This window comes from Sminthopsis crassicaudata, chromosome 4 (genome assembly GCF_048593235.1).
Source record: "Sminthopsis crassicaudata isolate SCR6 chromosome 4, ASM4859323v1, whole genome shotgun sequence".
Taxonomy (NCBI): Eukaryota; Metazoa; Chordata; class Mammalia; order Dasyuromorphia; family Dasyuridae; genus Sminthopsis; species Sminthopsis crassicaudata.
In genome coordinates, this window is record NC_133620.1 from 349771219 (window position 1) to 349790937 (window position 19719).

The 19719-nt window shown below is 39.7% G+C and overlaps 1 protein-coding gene across 1 annotated transcript in view; it reads right to left on the reverse strand.

The window, feature by feature from the left end:
- Window positions 1–1037: 1037 nt before the first annotated feature.
- The window catches only part of PLXDC1 (plexin domain containing 1), a 98498-nt gene continuing 79816 nt past the window's right edge, over window positions 1038–19719 (reverse strand). The window contains exons 10-14 of the mRNA XM_074261356.1: window positions 14957–15017; window positions 12878–13013; window positions 8527–8562; window positions 5557–5717; window positions 1038–4020 (exon numbers count right to left, since the gene is read on the reverse strand). Coding sequence (XP_074117457.1) covers window positions 3901–4020; window positions 5557–5717; window positions 8527–8562; window positions 12878–13013; window positions 14957–15017 — 514 coding nt within the window. The 3' untranslated portion in view covers window positions 1038–3900. The remainder of the gene's footprint in view (window positions 4021–5556; window positions 5718–8526; window positions 8563–12877; window positions 13014–14956; window positions 15018–19719) is intronic.

Genomic DNA, 19719 nt, shown 5'->3' on the forward strand with positions numbered 1-19719 from the left:
GGCGTGCTGCCCAAAACCTCAGCTTTCTCTGACCATATACATGGCAGATGCTTTGCTTAACCTGTAGTGGATGGTGTCAAACACCTGATTCCACTGTGGAGCCTTATATTTGGCAGAGTGCCTCTCCCAACTCATTAATCCAAAGCTTGAGGTTCTTACCTTTACAGAATCCAGAGTGGAAGGACTCACATTGGGAAAAGGTTTACTGAAAGATGTATGGACCAAATGGATCAAACAGGGATTCCAGCAGAAATCCCAAGTCACTTTTTCTGTCCCCATGTCAAATCTCCGTACCTTCCAGGGTAGCCACAAATGTCTTGCTAGTAGGACATTAGGGGGAAAAAAATCACTTAATAGTTAGGGGAACCCTGCCCTCCTACTAGATTACTTGAAATGCTTCAGTGGTTCCTTTCATGAATAATGACATTACTTTTTTTGTCTTCTTTAGAAGCTTGAAAATCATTCAACTTTCTCTGTTGCCTTTTTCCTTGATTTTTTTTTTTTTTTGTAAGCTACTTCTGACCTTTCTACTGGTCTGTTTATTAAGCACTAGTACCAAAAGTCTGCCACATTTCCTCTTTTAATTGTTAATTGCTTCCTCACTGAGAATAAATCATGTAGCTACTGGGAAAAATATCAATAAGGTTTTTGTTTTGGATGGTTGTTTGGGTTTGTCCCCATCTCCCATACATCTGAGAAGATTCTGCAAATGGATAATGAACTGGGATCAGAAATGAAAAGTGGGAGACTGGACAAGGTTGCCTTCTGAAAATTGCAAAATTCTTTTTTTTTTTTTTTGTTAAATTGCAAAATTTTTTTAATGACTCTAAGGCTGACCCTGAAAAAAGTTATCTATCTTATTTAAGAACCTATTTTCTTCCAATAATATTCTATGGCTGCTGATCAAGGAACACCACAGTCTCAGAACTAGATTTGAAGATTACCCAAGAAGCAACAGAAAAGGTCATGGTGGATGGAAGTTAGTTGTAATACATCACAAATCAGGTATAAGAAGGAATTGTAAAGAATAATGTCTCTGCAAAAATATATAATTGAAAAAGATAGCCAGTCATATGTTAAGGGGGAGACATATCCTGAGAATAGCCTACAGAACCCCATGATGTTCTCACAACTTCAACAGAAAATAAGAAAGACCGGATGCATTGGGTATATTACCAGTGATAAACTTAATGGAAAGTGCTAGGAAAAGTAAATATGAATGGGAGTGGATCTTTATCATTAGAGGAAGTGGCCATATTGTTAAGATCACATATTCATAGCTGAATGAGGGTGCTTTTACTGTTTCTTTTGTAATACCATGAGAAAACAAAGCATAAGGACGTTTAAGACTTTGATATTAATTGGCAACTTTTTCTTGTCTTTGAATATGGGTGAATGGTGAGTGTAATTTTGGATACTCCAAGGAGAATATTACCACCTCAATTAAGACTATTTTTCAGATTGAATTGGGGCCTGAATTACTGCCCCAACAATCTTCTGTCAGAATTCACTAATCTCAGGAAAGTTATATCAGTTTTTTAGGTCAAGTTAATTTTAGAAAAGTTTCTTTAAAAAAAATGTGGAAAGACTCATATGAACTGATGTAAGTAAGCAGGAAAAAAATACAATGACCACAATAAGGTAAAAAGAAAACAATATTATGTCTAATCAAAAGAATGACCAATCGTAACTGCAGAGGATTGATGGTGAGACATTATCCTTTTCTCTTAGTAGAGAGTGGAGGAATGTAGATGTAGAATGAGGTATACGTAAGTTGCCAGTCATGACATGTTGGTTTGTTTTGCTTAAAGAGCTTCCTTACAAAGTGGATACTAGGGTCGGGTTTGGGAGAATAGGCAATTACTGGAAGTAAAAAGCATTAATAAGACATTCATAGAAAAGGAGGGAAAAGTCTTCCTAAGGGAGACAACAATTTAGCCTCTAATTGCCCCTGCTGAGATAAAGACCAAGCTAGGGTGCCCTATTATCTCAACATAGATTATCCTGCCTCCTTGGCCCTAGCCATGTCAGCATCTTAGTATCTGAAAAGAATTCAGCAGAGATTCCCTGTCGAGTTTATTTCAAGAAGCAAGCAATAGGAGGGAGGTAGGGGTGGGGCTGGACATCTAGCCACCATATTTATCTTTAATGGCTCCATGAATCCAACCAAGGAGAAAAAAAATATCAGTTAGACCCTGCTTTTGGACAGACTCCATGGCAACAGCAACCAAGCAAATCAGTGGATAAAATTTGCATCAGGAATAGCCTCAGCATAAATAGCCCCCAGCAGGAAAATATGACCTTGGGTTCCATCTCTAACTTCAAACTTAAGCTCATGCTCCATCTTCCGCAGAAAACCTCTTAATCATCCTCTACATTACTGCCTTCATCCTTCTCAAATTGTCATGTACAATTATCTCTTCCACATCATAGGGGGTTAGGGGCACGCCACCCCTGTGATCTGGAAAATCTGCATAACATTTTTTGGCTGTCCATACCAGAAAAGAAATATGACTTATGATGGTATTAAAAAGTAAAATATGTTGATATTATACAATATTATACATATATTTTATGCATTTCTGAGTTCCTGAACTTTTTCTGTGTCTTCTGCTGCCCTTTCCGTGTTGTCTGCAGCTTCCACAAAACTCGCCCCAAATTCCCATTTAATTTCTAATGCTGACCAAAGATATATGGAAATCTTGATGTACAATGTGAAAGAGATAACTGCAAATACTTATTTGTTGAATCCTGCTCAAGTAAAAGGTAAGTTCCCTCAGGACTTACCTGTTTTTTACTTGGTTTTTATATCTCCATTCCCCTGCCCCAATGAGAACTTAATAAAATGCTTATTGAGTTGGATAAGATCAGAGAATTGGAGCAGTAGGGACCACAGAAGTCATTAAGTCTAGTCCTCATTTTATAATTTGGGCCTCATTTGAGGCCCAAAAAGTTGAAATGATTTCCCTCACGTTCACAAAACTAGGAAGCAGTTGAGATGGCATTAAACTTAATTGTTCTCCATCTGCCACATCACACTCTCAAAAAGTAGATTTTTCAGGGTAGAGAGTGGGCAGGTGGGAAGGGTTGCATTATAAAAACAAACAGGTCATGGTGTAAGATGTTTCCTTTTCCAACTTTTCCAAACAATTTTCTGGAAAGGAGTAATTGGGCAGGCAGGATGGGAATTCTAAGAGAAGTCTAGCCCTCCCTCATCATTTTGCCCTTGTTTGACCTTGTACTCTATTTCCACTGGTCTGGTAAGAGCATTGAAGTGCAGCAATGGTTGGATTTAGCAGAAGGAGAGCGTGCTGGTTTCTGGCAGGCTGATCCAAAGAAGCTCATTAGGTGCTGGATCCATAGCTGTGAGGACCGGCTCTCAAGTCTATGGACTGTAGAGACCCCGCACCTGTTAGTCCTAGTAATATTGTGGCAAATGCATGGGCCAGGCGAGGTTCTGCAGAATCCCCAACCCTTTTCCATTCCTCTGAAGGAAGAAGCTGGAGAAATGGATGCAGACTGACATAGTTCAAGACTCAGATGGGGGAACTGCTATACATCATTGATACCAAGGGAAAACGAGGGCAGGCTATTATTATTCTTCCATAAGATCCACTGGAGTGCATCCTTTGCTTTTCAGCCTCTATGGCTTGACTGTCATGCAGTGGATCTGCTAAATCCTTCCTGGTCCTGCCTTCATGCCCCACGATATGTTTAGGAGTTCAATAAAGAGGAACAATATTGACCTTGACTTTGAGGTTTCATTGGTCTTTCTTCCCATCCTCAAGAGAATGGAGCTTAACAAATAGAAAAGACTCCATAATCAAGACCAACGGTTTGGAGTCTGGGAATTTTGTTTTTGGTAGGAAGAGGAGAGAAGAAGTGGAGGAAACACTGCTTTCAACACTGCTCTGCTTCCATGAATCCCTCTTTTTCTTGCCCTGAGGGCTCAACTTCTGTGTAGGTCCCATGGCTGGTTCGGTTGCGAAATTTCATGGCTGGCCAATGATGAGGTCTCCGCTGTAGAGTCAAACACACACACACACACACACACACACACACACACACACAGAGACACAGATTCAAAGTCTGGGTATAGAATATGGAGATCTAGTCATAGAAGACTGGAAGAGCAAAGACTGACTCATAGAAATGAGACAAAAATTGGGAATGTTTGGAAAAGCCAAAGAGAACTATCCTATTACAACAGGAGTTCTTATTCCCTGGGGCAGTATGGTGAAACTTGTATATTCTTTTTCAGACTGATATTTTTAAATGCATAAAATAAAATACATAGGTTTCCACTGCAAAGGAAATACAATAGAAATAGTTACCTAAATATTAAAATAAAAAATTCACAGATACCAGGTTAGAAACTCTGAGAAGTACATGAGAAAAATATTATTATGTCCCCAGTCATACATGTAAGTGTCTGAGGCAGAATTTGAACTCAGGTCTTCCTGAATGTAGCTCCAGAGCTCTATCCATTCTGCCATGCTGCTTCTATAAATTAGAATGGCAACTTATATAGAAAGAGGTTCGTATGAAGGTGAAGGAAATAGCCAGGTTTTTGAGTAATGGAAAGAGTTAGCTGACTACTTTTTAGGGGTTTATTGGAGATTAAGGTTGTCAAACATTTGCTGTTTTGAGCAAGAAGAAAGTCTAGGATGGATAAATGAAGCTAAAGAGAGAAAAATTAAATTATATAGTTCAAAGTGATGAAAAATGGAACCTTACTTTTCAGAGCAATATCTTACATTATACATATATAGGTTCATTGGAAAGACAAAACAGTATAATTGCCAGTATTATTATGAATGTATCTATTATTATACCTGATATGGATTAGTGTTAGGCTTAAAGGCAAGAAGATCTGAGTTCAAATTCCAATGCAACTTGACTCTTACTTGCTACATAAATCACTCTTTCATTCATCTGTTGTTTCAATAGGACTTAAATACTAGTTCCAGGTGGCATGGGGGATAGAGCAGTAGACCTGGAATAAGGAAAATAATAACCCTGGGAAGTAGATGCTGTTATAAGCCCCATTCTACAGGTGAAGAAACTAAAGCTGAGGGATTAAGTGATTTGTTCAGGATTCCTACAGCTCATAAGTATTAAGTCTAAGAATCATGGCTTCCTAACTCCAAGTCCATCATACCACCTGGCTGCTTACCCAGCTGATGCTTCCAGATCAAGCAAATCTTGTTTTTGAGCCACAAAACAAGCTGTGTACTTAAAGGGAGAGACAATTTCCTACTTTCTACTTCCTTTTCTTAGTACCCCACTGAATGGCAAGAGCTGACCATTTGATTATTCTTAAAAGATAAACCTTGAGAGCATGAAGGACTTAGGTATCTAGTTTGACAATCAATGCAGTGCTATGACAAATTTAATGAAAGTTTTTTTCTTTTTGTTTTAACAACAATATGATGTTCTGGGGTCTAGAAATCAGGTATGAATGGTTTTATCTGCTCTGGTCCCCTAATGAATATGGATACCTGCTTCTTAACCTTTTTTTTTTTTTTTTAACCTGCTGTTAAATCCTAGACTCACCTCAATGAAGAATAAGGCAGCATTTGAAGTGGGATGAGTATTAATGTAGATCCCAGCCAGAATGATGACTGCAACTAGTAGGACAGCCAGTACAATACCCACAATGGTCCCCGCATGAACCGGAGGACCCTTCTTTTTAGGAGAAAGATTATCTTGTAGATCTACCAAGAAAGCAGATAGAGAAGGCTTATAAATAAATAAATATAAATATAAATAAAGGCTCTTTCTTTCTCTGTCTCTCTCTCCCTTTCTCCCTTCCTCCCTCCCCTTCCCTCTGTCCTTCTGTCCTTCCCTCCCCCCTTTCTCTGCCTCTCTTTCTGTCTCTCTTCTCTCTCCCTCCCTTCTCTCCCTTTCTGTCTCTCTCCCCTCTCTCCTCTCCTCTCTATCTCTGTCTCTCTCTGTCTCTTTGTCTCTTTCTCGTCAGATCTCACATATATAAGAAAGCTATTTTTTTTAGGAAGAGCAGAGCTGAGGGAGAAGCTATAATGAAAGCCATACCCAAGAGGAGGCAGCTAGGGAATGGTTGGGAAGGAGCAAGTGGTTGGGATAGGGCTGGCCACCTCACCCAGAGAAGATCAGTAAAAAAAAAAAAAAAAAGGAGGGACAATTCAGTCTCACCAGGAGAGGGTGAGCATGGCAGCTATTCTTTGTCAGTGCCCCCAGTTTGTTTTGCATCTTACCTATCTCTTGGCTCAGCTATCTCTAGTGTTCTACAAGCCTGGCAATTTGAATTATTAAAAGATGAGGGGTGAGGAGGAAAGCTGTCAGAAGTATTCTCCAGTCTTCCTACTGCCTGTAGGGTCTTTCCTTCAATTCCTGGTTGTGTGTTTTATATTCTTTTCATGCTTTTATATGTTGGTGTTCTCCCCCCTCCACATAATTATGTTATTTTTTTCCTATTGCATGAAAAAATAGTTTTCAACATTCACTTTTATAAGATTTTTATTTCCAGGTGTTTTTTTTTCTTCCCTCTCCAAGATAGCAAGCAATCTAGTTTATATGATCTGGTATAAGTTTATGTTTCCAATTATTCAAGTATTTTTAATTGGATTTCTATGGTTTATAGGCATATCTACATTTTAAACAAAAGAAAGTCTTAGCCCATAGGACTAACATAGTACTACCAATTGTACAGCTAAGCAAAGACTGAAAAGATTAGAGCTTCTGGAATGATCCCTTTGAGACTTTCATAAACCAATCCTAAAGACAGAAACACAGAATCATATCTATGTAGCTCTAGACTAGGTGTTGAAATATACATTTAGGAAAAGATATGGTTCTTATTTTAGGATTTTAAAAAAACTTTTTGGTATGTCCTGGACCTCTTGTATGGTTTGGCGAAACCTATAGATTCTCTCAGGATATTGTTTTTAATTCAAATTTTAATTTTTTCCCCCCTGAGGCTGGGGTTAAGTGACTTGCCCAGGGTCACACAGATAGGAAGTGGTACGTGTCTGAGATCAGATTTGAACTCGGGTCCTCCTGAATTCAAGGCTGGTGCTCTATCCACTGCGCCACCGAGCTGCCCCTCAAATTTTAATTTTAATAAAATGCTTAGTATTACAAAAGAAATCAGAGGTTAGTGAAAGTAAAAATTTTCATTTTTTTCCCATTCAAGTTCATGGTTTTCCCTAAAATCTATATACAGATCTCGAGTTAGGAATCCCTGTGTAAGGAAGACATCATGCAAAGCTTAGTAAGTTCAGTGAGATTCAGGCTCAGACTTTCTGACTGCAAATCTTGTATTCTTCTCCATCCCACAGCTGCCCCGCCCCCATGACTTCTATCTGCTGTCAGGTATAATGCAAATAATAAGGAAACCCAGAACCCAGCTCTGCTCTGCTTCTCATAATCTACAGTCCCCACCTCTCTAAAGTTAGTTTCTTATTAGCAATTGAGGGGATTTTTGAGCCAAGTCTCTATTTTCCCTTGAATTGGCTAGAAATCAGACATTGTCTGCAGTGATTTTCATGATGCGATGCAGCATCTGATGATTACATTCTAACCAGAGTATCTGGCTGAGGAGAGGACCTGCTTAATTGCCTTTGCTCTCCGTTATGTTCCTGGAGACCCGGTTAAATGGTGCTGCATTAACAGCTCCCTTCTCAATTTTGGGATTCCCAGATAACAGTCCCTCATTTCTGGTGGTTGGCTGCTGGATGCCAATCAGGCTCTGTGTGCATTGAGAGACTCCATTAAAGAAGTGGCAAGCAGCCTGGAACAGAGTCCTGTCCCACTAAGGTGAGACCTCCATTTAGGGAATCAAGAATCAAGATTATTAGTGGGTACATGGGTACTGGTAGGGCGAGGAAGGAGACATTTTGGGGTTCTGGACACTCACCCTTCAAATACCCTTGTAGGTACCAAGTTTTTGGGGTTTATTGCCAACACAGATTGGGAACTGAGGGAAGTCTTACCTCCTCTAAAGAGCTAAATCTATATCCTTCATTGATTGGGATGTTGGTGCTGATGAAAACCCATTAGCCATCTGCTTAGAGCTGCCATGAGGCAATCTCATCCTGTCTTATTCAAGCTGCCTTTTTTTCATTCTGCAGCTATACATATTCAATCACACAGAGTGTCAAGAAAGCAGAATTAAAAATGAAATTTAGAGTGGAGAAATTAGAAATGACCAGAATGGAGCAATCTCCTCAAAGCCCCTGCGGGCATAGCCTCAGGAACACAGAAGGTGCCCAGGGGATTTAGCCCTCCCCAGACTTTGGGGGAAAAGGCAAAAGGTGCCCAAAGTCTGAGGGGGGTTAAATCCAAGTGCTAGCAGAATATAGAGGAATCAACCAATCCAGTAACAAGCACTAATTAAGTGCCTTCACAGCCTTAGGTTCTTGGGATATAAAGACAAAAAATTTTAAAGCCTTGATCTCCAAGGAAATTACATTAAATTGAGAGAAAAAAAATTTGCAGGTACCTAGAAAATATGCTTAAACTAAACACAGGCCGGTGAATACTTACCATCTCTTCCCTCATATGGATTCAACTTTGTATCATCTTAAAGAAAGAGACAAGAAGAAATAAGGGGACAAGAACATAATTGTTTTATACTATAGCTTTTTAAAAAAGTCAATTTCTTGCTCCCTAGTCCCAAAAAGATGAATTTTTAAAAATTGTTTTAGATTTAGTTCTTGACTTTTCAGAAATGTAAGACATTCACATAAATCCATTTTCTAGGTAATTGAAATTTATTCCTCTAAACACAAACCAAAAAAAAAGTAACTATTTAGGACACATTTCTAAAATGATTTCTCATGTGTATAAATAAATATATATATATATGTATATGTATATATGTGTATGTATGTATATGTGTGTTCATATATATCCTCTTGTTTTTAAATTAGCAATTGCTGAATATAATTTAATTAGTTTTTTATGGGGATATCATCATGAACATTGCATATTATATAGATTGTACAGGACTGACTGCACTACAATGCAATGATGTCCTCCAGGTATTGTCATAAACAGGGGGGACAAGGCAGCTGAGCTATGGGGCTGGAAGTCAACAGCTGCTGCTAATAGTCTAATGAGGACATCAGCCTCTCTTCCATTCTGGGGCTGCCTATGGGCAAAAGAGCAGAGGAGCCAAAACCTGGGGATGCAGTTTCAGATGGCCCCCAAAATTGCAGCTGCACAGCCCCATGAGTTGAAAGAAACAAGAATAGGAGAGCAACCAGACAAGGCCTTGCATGGGAGAGATACAGTGTTCTAGGGAGCTGATGTCTCTGGAGAAGTCTTATGTGCCAAATATCTGGTGGCAGATAACCAGAGGGCTTGAGAACACACAAAATTATAGAATGACTTTGCCTTTCAAGGCAACTGCAAATAGCACTTGTGATCTCAATCATAACTTAAGTCCTCTGTTATATTGTATCTACCTGTCTCAGAGGTAAAAGGGACTTCACTGTCAAAACCTGTAGGACCCTGACAGCAGCTTTTGAAATGTGTTTGAATGCATGTATATGCATATATATTTATGTATACAAATATATTCATATATTTATATATACATGTATGCACACATTTCTATATTATATATACATATATTTATGCATAAATATACATATATATTTATGCATGTAAATTGTACACAATATTTATGCGTGCATGTATGTATGTACACACATTTAAGCATATACACAAATACAGGTATATACATAAATATATCTGTGTTTTATATATGCATGCACATATCTATATATCTATACATACAGGCATGCATATTTCTGTTTATTCATATATACACATTTGTCTACATGTATACAATATACTTATGTGTACACTTACACACATACCACATAACATGTCTCTCTCTTCAATAAATGACTGATACTTTTTTAATGCTGATGATTTTAGGTTCTCCTTCCTCAGTAAATCGTCAGTTCTTGTTGTTATCCATTGTGACTTATCCTGCCACTTTTAATATGTTGCCTCTTTTTTGCACCCAGATATTTCGGTCTCTCCTGAAAGCAAAGACCAGCTTCCAACTATTTGCCATTCAGAAATCCCTATTTGGCTTTTTCTAGCTCACTTAATGAGATGTTCCTATTGTTTCTCAGAGAAGTGATCCTGAGAAAGTCAATATTTTGGAAAGAGACTTTCCCTGTAACTACCAACCAACCTTTTGCCCCTTTGAGTGATCAGATGACAAAGCAGGTGCCTATGTCCTTCCAATTGCATCCATCCAATCATATATCCTTCCACCTATGTACTCTCCCTCTCTGCAGCCTTTCCAAGGTGAGTTCCTTCAAGCCGAAAATTTGATAGCTCCTACACACATTGCAGGGAGTCCTGGGTAAGGTGTAGATCACTTGCTCCAAATCTAATTTTTTGTCCCACTCATAATACATGGAAGGTTAACTAAATATTTATTCATTGACCAAGACTCCTTCAAAGTTGGGGGGGTGGGGAATAACAATAGTTAAAAAGTAATTATGGTCAGCTATGTTATTTCCTTTGCAGGAAGAATATGGATTGGTATTCATTATTACAATAAGTAACTATTTTTAGGGGTCTTTAGTAATGAAATGGGAGTAGGACCTCTGGTTCCTAGGTTCAAAAGAAATCATATGTTAATAGTACAAATTAAAAGTGAAGCGTACTATCCTCTGCTAGGGAAGATGACTCTACTGATACACTGACAGCAGAAAAAGCCCTTTTATTTGTCCAATATTAAGAATAAATTTATAATAATTTACCCACACTTTCTCTCTTGTACCCATTTTCAAGGTGGTTGTGTGGGGCTGTGGTATAGTCCTTGATTATGCACAAAAGATAAAACTACTCAGTTCATATAATAGTAAAAATTATGGTTGTGGCCTCTTTGTAAATTTTTTCCTTTAAATTACAAACAAATAAAATCTCTCTCTCTCTCACTTTCTCTCTCTCTTCCTTCCTCTCTCTTTCTCTCTCCCTCATTTTCTTCATCTCTCCTCCCTTTCTCATCTCCCTCCCTCCTCCCATCCTCTGTCTCTGTCTTTCTCTATCTCTCCCCCACCTCTCTCTCTATCTTTCTCTCTCTCCCTTCATCCACCCACTCTTCTACATTCTCTTTCCCTCCCCCTCCCTTCTTGTATGTTAAATTATCAAAAGAATACCTGAAACTGGGAATCTCTATTTTGTACATGTGTTTCCTAGGATTTAGAGCTGGAAGGAAATTTAGAGATTAACTGGTTCATACTGCTATTTTACAGAGGAGAAAACTGAGGCACAAATAGAAAAAGTGATTTGCTCAGGGTCATACAATCCATTGGTGGTAGAGCCAGAGAAAAGAGCTCAAGTCCAGCCCAGTCTTCTACCATTTTACATTCTAAAGCTGGAGTCAGATTCATCCCTTCCTTGGAATGCCATCCTTCTCCCTTATGTACCGAAATCCTACCTACCCTTCATAGCCCATTTCCACATCCACCTCCTTCAAAAGCCAGTGTCTGAGTATTCTAACCCTCTTCCCTTCCTTTACTAGTCTAAAAGTCAATAGCACACAGCTTAGCAAAGATTGTATTCTAGTTGGTTAAAGTGTGATCTTCAGCTAGCTTGCAAGTTATTTACAGGGAGGGAGCCCTTCATAGACTTCTTTTGTATTCCCCAGAGTGTCTAGCAGAGTGCTCTAGGAAGCCCTCAGTAATTATCTGTTACTTGACTGGACTGACTTATTTCTTCACTCAAGTGAAAACTCCATTATTTTGTTAGTTCCTCAGAGTAAGGATTATTTCCAAAACAATTAACCAGTAATTCTGGTGCCCAGGACAAATTAAGGCAGAAAAATAAAGGTGAGGGAGCTGGAGGTAAATAGCAGGAAAGACATTCTTAAATTAACTTTTTTAAAAGACAAATTCAGTTGGGGAAAGCTATGAAAAGTCTTTGGACCTCAGATTCTTCTCTTAGGATGAGAGACGCCAGGACATGGCTATTGTTGGATGAAGAGGAGGGAGCAGGACTGGGCTGGGCTGGGCCAAGCAGGAGCTTTCATGGGGTACTACTGCTTTGGAGATCAGAGAAGGAGGGGGAAGAATTATAATTATTCTAGCTAATTATGTGCAAAGCTGTTTCTATATGCCATATTATGTATATGTTTGTATGTGTGTGTAAGGATGTAGAATATAGAAATATATAGAATTCTATGTTTCTATATAGAGGAATATAACTGCTATCAATGCCCTTTAAGTTTCAAAGCACTAGGATGAAGCCTGATTGCCCTGCCCTAGTTACCCTCTTATCTTTTTCTTTTTCTTGTGTATCAATATTGTTCCATTTGATAGACTCATCCCCAAGACTTGTGAAAGTGTCCCTCAGATAGGCATTTGATGGACAGTTTCTGAAGTATACATCACCCTCTTGTTTTTCGGGATCCAGTGATGAATCCATGACTCAGCAATTCAATGATTCTATCCTCTCCTTGCCCTTTCCAATATTCTGTATGCAGGTCAGTTTTGCTACTCCAGGAAAACTTTACAAAATTGTGCCTAGGGCAACTGGCATGAAACAAGCTTTTAAAGCAACTTTCAAGGACAAATTTAGTTGGGGAGAGTATTGGTAAAGATTCCAGGATACAAGGCTGCACAGAAAGAGAAACTCTAGTCATAGCTTCATGGAGAAGGCTGGGACTGAGTTAGGACGAAGTTAGATTAAAGAACAGAAAGTATGCCATCTGGCAGCTTCTTATTTTAACTAATTGTTCTGGCTAACTAGGTACTGAGCTCTGTTTTATTTTTTTAATAAAGATGGAATGTGAAAGTTATGACATCCTCTAAATTTTGGTGCCAAAGCCCCCCTTGTCTGTCCTAGTTACGGCTCTGCCTGGATGTACCTTCTGTGGTGAGGTGGTCAATGAAGAGGGAAGAGGCAGAAGTGGTGAATTCTCCATCAAAAGGGGTGAAGAAGGTCTCAGGGGATGAAGCATAATGTTCTTCTTCCTGGAAATCCTCACATGTCCTGCCCTCTGCCTGAAAAAGAGAGCCAATCTCTGAGGATTTTCCTTTGCACAATGGTCTCAGTTCTGTTTAAGGCTGTAGGGTTTTGGAGCTAGAAGGGACCTTAGGGATCACAGGATAAGAGATCATAGAGAAGGACCCCTAAGAGCATCTTGTTCAATACCATCACCTCATTTTTACCAATTAGGAAGCTGATGAGGTGGCCAGGGAGTGAGGTCCAGGCTTGAAATCAGGAACACTCCTCTTCATGAGTTCAAATTCAGTCCCAGACCTTACTAGCTGTGTGACCCTGGGCAAGTCACTTAACCCTGTTTGCCTCAGTTTCCTGTTCTGTAAAATAAATTGGAGAACAGAATGGCAAACCACTCTAATATCTCTGTAAGAAAACCTCCAATGGGGTCACAAAGAGCAGTATGGACATGACTCTTGTGTCTAAGAGCATCTACTCCTTCCCCCTTTCTCAGATAGACTCTCTACACTTTTAATCTTCTATGTCTCATTTGGCACAATTTAATCTGCTTCAAGTTCTTTTAGAAGGTAAGAGTCAAAATCTTAAGTAAATAGAGCAAATTTTAAATACAAACAGCTGTAGTCTTTCTTAGAAATCTCCTTGACCTGATGCTATTTATATAGCACTTCAAACCTCACCACAACCTTAAGAGATAGATAATGCTAGCATTATTATTCCCATTTTACAGAGGAGGAAACTGAGGCTCAGGGATTAAGTCACAAAGTTAGTGAGTGCCAGGATCAAAATTAGAACTCAGGTTGCCATAGGATCACAGAGATGGAAAGGACCTGAGGAGCTATTAGTCTAGCCACCTCTTCCTCTCACCTCTCACCCCCAATCCATTTTATAGATGAGATCACTGAGTTAGAAAGGTTAAGTGTTTTGTCCTGGAAATCATACAGGGCTGCTTTGCCCTAAATACTGGGGACACAAATCCAGACAATGAAATAATCTCTGCTCTCAAGAAGCTTAATAAGTGTTGACACAGAAGGTTTTCCTGAGTTCAGTGCCGCCTGTTATACCACAATGTCCCTCAATCCATCTTGGTAGAAGGCAGGGGGTGAGGTAGAGCAAGGTTAGGTCAAGGGCTGGGTTTGGAGTCAGGAAGACCAGAGGTGCAATTTTGCCTCAGATCTTTATTTCCTATGTGAGCCTGGCTCATGTGAGCTCAATCACTATCTCAGTTCCCTCATCTGTAAAATGAGGGAGTCGGGTTTTGATGGGCTCCAAGGTCCCTTCCGGCTCTAACCTGATAATCCCATGACAGCAGAGGAAGAGGACCTTTTAATCCTATAATATAAAAGAAACATGGATAATTCTGTCCAACTCATTCTCAATACTTGAATGACATATTGATTGGAGTCTGAGTTCCAATATGTATGCAGAAATCTTTGTAATCCTATAATATAAATGTGGATAATTCTGTCCAACTCATCCCCAATCCTTGAGTGATGATAGTGATTGGAGTCTGAGGTTCATTATGAATACAGAGATCTTTATTTTCCCCTTTCTCTCCCCCTTCTAAAGCTGAGTGGTTCAGAGGATGATTGATCTTTGATTCCTGAACACAGCCGAGTGCCCGATCCACCAGAAGGCCAGTCAGGTCTAGCTGTGTCTCTGCCCTGCCCTGCCAAATATGATTCAGAGCCCCTGCTCTCCCTCCTTGGCTCTGGGTAAATTTCCAGCGTTGGACTAGATCATGGAACATTCCCGATGGTGCTTCTTTGTTCCGCGGAACAAAGAAATCATAGACAGTTCAGTCTCCCAGTCTCTGTAGACCTAATCTGATCGGCTCCAAGACAGCCTTCGAAGCAAGTCACAGGTGGAGATGTTGACTTTACAGCAGCCAACAGAATTAACCACATGGCTGAGCCAGCTGCCAACAGACTCTGCCTTCCCCACATTTCAACCCAGATGGCCAGAAGCGAATAATCTCCTCTCTCACCTCTCGGGCGCAGCCGTAGGCCAGCCACTCCTCCCGATAGCGGTCAAAGCCACTGGAACACCTGCAGGGAAGGAGACACCACAGAAAGATTGTCGCTTGTCTGACCCTACAGGGAGGGAGCTCCTCGTTCATTTCACTCGAGGCGGACACAGACCAACTACAGGGACCCAGCTAGGATGGGGAGACCTTCCCACGATACCAGGCTACTGGCCGTGCGCAGGGACTCAAGCCAGTGAGACAGCCTTCCCTCCTCTCCCCTATGAAAGAAGGCAAAAAAGAAATGTTACTATATTCCCTGACCCTCTGCTCCTATTTAGAAATGCTCTACCTCCTATCCCTAACATACACCTTGTTTAGCTCTTCTCCAAACTAGGAGCCCCCACAGCTGCTTTGTTTCTTGTTCTTTGACGCCACAAAAGTTCTACTACAGATAAAGTTGTTCTTTGCACGTGGCAGGACTCATAGTAACATGAAAAAGTAATGAATAAATTATAATAATAAATATAAGTAAGTGAATAGATGAATTCTTATGTTCCCATTCATCTATTCACTTATCCATTCATTTATTGTTTGTTTAAATAAATATTTATCTATTTGCAGATTTATTTACTTACTAAAAGACCAAAGGCTGCTACCTTGTTGAAAGATGTAACTAGAGCGGGAGGGAGCTTGTCAGGGCACCTAAGAAATCAGCGGACCCAGATTCTGGGGCCTGAAGCCTAATTGAAGTTCATTGCCAGGAGGAGGTTAGATCTATAACCTGAAGGACCTGAGCTGGAGCCTGAGACAGGCAGGGTTCTTTGAAAGACAGACGGCATAATGGCGAGGGATTGCATTTGGTGATAAGAACGCTTGGCTTCAAATCCCACCACAGATACTTCACTAGCTATATCATTCTGGACAAGTCACTTAATTTCTCTGTTCCTCAGTTTCCTCATCTGTAACATGAGGGACTTAGACTTGATGGTCTCTAAAGTCCATCTTAGACTTAAAAATCTGATCCTATGAGCTGACTAGCAATCCTTCACAGAGGATGCTTTACCCTTGTTGGTCAATTTAGGGGAGAAACAAATTTATTGCTAATGTAAGTTGGCTAGAAGAATTACTTAAGAGATGCTCTAGTCTAAGTTTAAGAATAAATAGAAAGATATATAAATATGTCTATCAATTTCTGTTTCTGTGTCTTTCTCTGTCTCTCTGTGATATTGGGTAAGTCACTTAACCTCTCTCAGCCTCCATTTCCTCATCTGTAAAAGAGGGTTAATAATAGCCCTGATCTCCCAGAATTGTTGTGAAATAATTCTTGTAAAGTGTATTGTGAATGTTAAAATACTAACTAGATGCTACCTAGCAGATATTTCTTCTTTGGATGGTACCCTTTGAGTACTTTTTCTGAGTATGGGAGTGGGTTATATGAACTATCCACATTCTTTTTTCTTAGGTGACCAATGGCATATCTGCAAGGAACCTGGCTAGGGAGGGAAGCTTAAGCTGTAGCCATAGGGAAGAAGAAGGGGTGGTGGAAAGGGAATAAAACTTCCTTTATCCTAAGGGATCTAATGTGTGGCCTTGGTTCCACTGGTAATGGGTACTGGGGTGGGTTGGGGTCGATTGCCCAAACCAGCTTTTGTCTAGTGTCATTGAAGAATCAGTTGAGACAAGATAGCAGGCTGCACACCAAGATATGAGTTCCCCAGGAAGCTTTAAATTCAGGTAAGATTTGAAAGCAAGAAAGCACAGATATGGGGCTCTGTGCCCAGGATGCATTTTATACCTTTCAAACCCAGATCAGGGCTATAACTCAAAGTAAATGGTCTCTCCCCCCTCTGGTTCACTGAAGTACTGTGTAGGTTAAATGCAAAATATGAGATTGCTTCCCTGGGGATATCTGTTTACAATTTCCCATCAAGAGCAGCTATTCATGGATAAGTAATTTCAGAGCTGTAACTAGGTCTTTTTGCACTTAGAGTAAGTATGACAAGCCATGCCCACGGCAAACAGCATGAAGTTTGTATTCAAGCATACCAGGTGGGTGGGGGAGGCAGCAGGTGGGAGGAGAGATTTTAACTCTCTGGCAGATTATTTGATAGCTTTCCATTTTAACTAGTATTCTTGTGAATTTGGCTCTAAACTCAACTCTTTCCCCATTACTAAAGTACTAAATGTGGAACCTGCTAAATTCAACACCCTGGGACAAAGTCCCAGTTGATCTGCCCTAGTTACAGTTCTAGGCAATTCAAGTTCACAAATGAGCCTCATGATCTCAAATCTGAAGGGACAACCAGAAAATGAAATCACTGAAATATTGTAAAAATGGCCACACACTTTACTTTTCTTTGGAGGCAGAATCCCAAGAAGGCTGCAGGAACTTGGTGAGTTCTTCATACCTTCCCCATACTAAGAACAATTCTGCCAAAAAGAGGGAATGTGCCATCACTTATTCGTAACTCGGGGGGATTAGTTCACACTTCTCCCCAATTCTTTGCCATTAATGATCAGAAATAAGATTCCTGCTGGGAAGGATAAAAAAGCTGGAAGTCAGAGGTCCCCACAGAGGCCATTCCTTAGTCCAGCTGTGCTGGAAGGCACCAGTTTCCTGTGGGGAAGATGGAAAGGTAAAGAAGAAGATGGGGCTAAATGAGAAAAAAAAATTCTCAAAATCATGACGGTTAAAATTTCTGTTCTCTAGTTTTTGGTGCCAAGGAAATCCACAAGTCTGTGTTTGGGTCCAACAACATCTGTGCAGGGAAAAATAACAGGAAAAACGAAAGAACTAAGAAAGAAAACTCCACATAAACTCTGCTGTACAGAGCTCCAAGATGTTCTCTCTCAAGAGGAGTATTATGACTTTGCTGTCTGATGCTGGCTCTACGTCACTGGGACGTATGCCATGAGATGCTTTTTTTCAGTAGCAATTGCTTTTAAGTCATTCTTACAATCCCTTCAGGTCAGAGTGCCTTCTATCACTGTTGGAAGGACCTTTAGAAGTGATACTGTCAAACCTCCTCATTTGACAGAAAAAATGAAGTCACTTAATCCAAGGTTACACAGCCAGTTTGTGATGAAACTAAAGCCGCAACCCTAGGACTCTGTTCGGAGCTGTGCATGTGAATCTTTGCACCTGAGGCAATTCAGTTGAAGGCACCTGATGGAAAGAAATTTCACCCCAGCTCACTCTCTTGTAGTTCCTATTCTAATTATTTTAGGTGCTAAGCTCTGTTGTTTCTATGGTGCTGAAGGACTGCAGTCAGTCAGAACTCTCTAAATTTTAAACCATAGGAAAAGTCCTAGTTATTCCTTTATAGTTACAGCTCTGCTCCTGATTTTTGCTCAGTGATCTCTCTGGTCCATTCTATGACTAACGGTACACATTTTTGGGCTGCTTGGCTGGTCTTGTCCATTGTCAGTGTTTGAAGAGCTGGGATTCTTCCTCTGCATAAAGCTATCTGTGCTCTGACAAGGACCAAACTTGCCATTTTGGCCTTCTGACATTATATCACACTGACCCAAAGTGGAAGAAACATGTTTCAGTGAAGAGGTAAAAGGAAGACATCTCACATAGTTACTGAACTAGCTGAAATCAGATACCACTGTCTATCCCCACAGCATAGTAGAGAAAATACCAGATTTAGAGTTGAACACCTGTGTTTGTATTTTACATATGTCACTTGGAAAAGACCCTTCATATCCCCAATTTTCTCATCTGCAAAATGTGTAAAAATGAATCAGATGACTTTTTCCTTTAAAACCATGAACCCGTGATACCCATATTGAAAGTGGGAAAAGAAAAAAAAAAAGGGGGGAAAAAGCTTGGAATCTGAAGCATATGGTGGATGGAGATGAGAGGGGAAGAAAAAGAGAAATCATTAGAGTGATTCCATGGGATAGTCTAACAAATAGATTTTAGGAGAGACTATGTTGAATATCTCACCCATGCCAGCTGTTTTCTGTTCTTTCTTTTCCAGGGTTACATATCTAATAAGTGTCTGAGGCTGCCCCTCCTTTTATTTTTAAATAAGAGGGTTTCTTTCCTACATCTTATTAGAAGTTATAAACTTGAGAGTAGTCACGAAAGGAGATATGAGAACCCAAGGAGGTGTTCCAAGAGAAAGTATAGTGTCCCACTTTATAGTAAAATTATATTCTTGCATTTATTCTGAGTGAATTACTCTGTAACTATATTGTATAGTACTCTAGTTGAAAATATAGGCTTTGCATAACTCTTTCCCCAACTGTGTCTTGACCAATTTCTCTCAAAGTTGAGACTGACCCAAACCTTATTAAACCATTGTGTTCTCTGGGTGCCTTTCTTTTCTCTCTCTCTTCCTCACTCACTCTCCCTTACCCCTTAGTCTGGGACCAGATCTACATGTAAATAGGAATATATGTTCTGTATAAATAAGCATTTTGCTTTTATAACATTGTATTCTGTAATCTGTCACTACCCACCAATCCCATCTGAGATGTCCCAGTTCAACATTTATTTGTCTTCGAGTAACAAACAGTATGATACTTTACAAAATGTTATCTTTGCCTTTGAGGAGTAAAAATGATTGTATTCTTTGATCTAATCATTCCGTTATAGGACTGTACTATAAGAATATTCATCAAAAACAGGAGGACAGAGGGCAGGGAGAGAGAGAATAAAGGGATTTCTTCAAATATACGTATGGTGCCATTATTTTTAATTGAAAAACAAAACACCCCAAATTAGAAACAATTGCTCAACAGTAGGGAAAATGCCTTAATGTATTGCCATATGT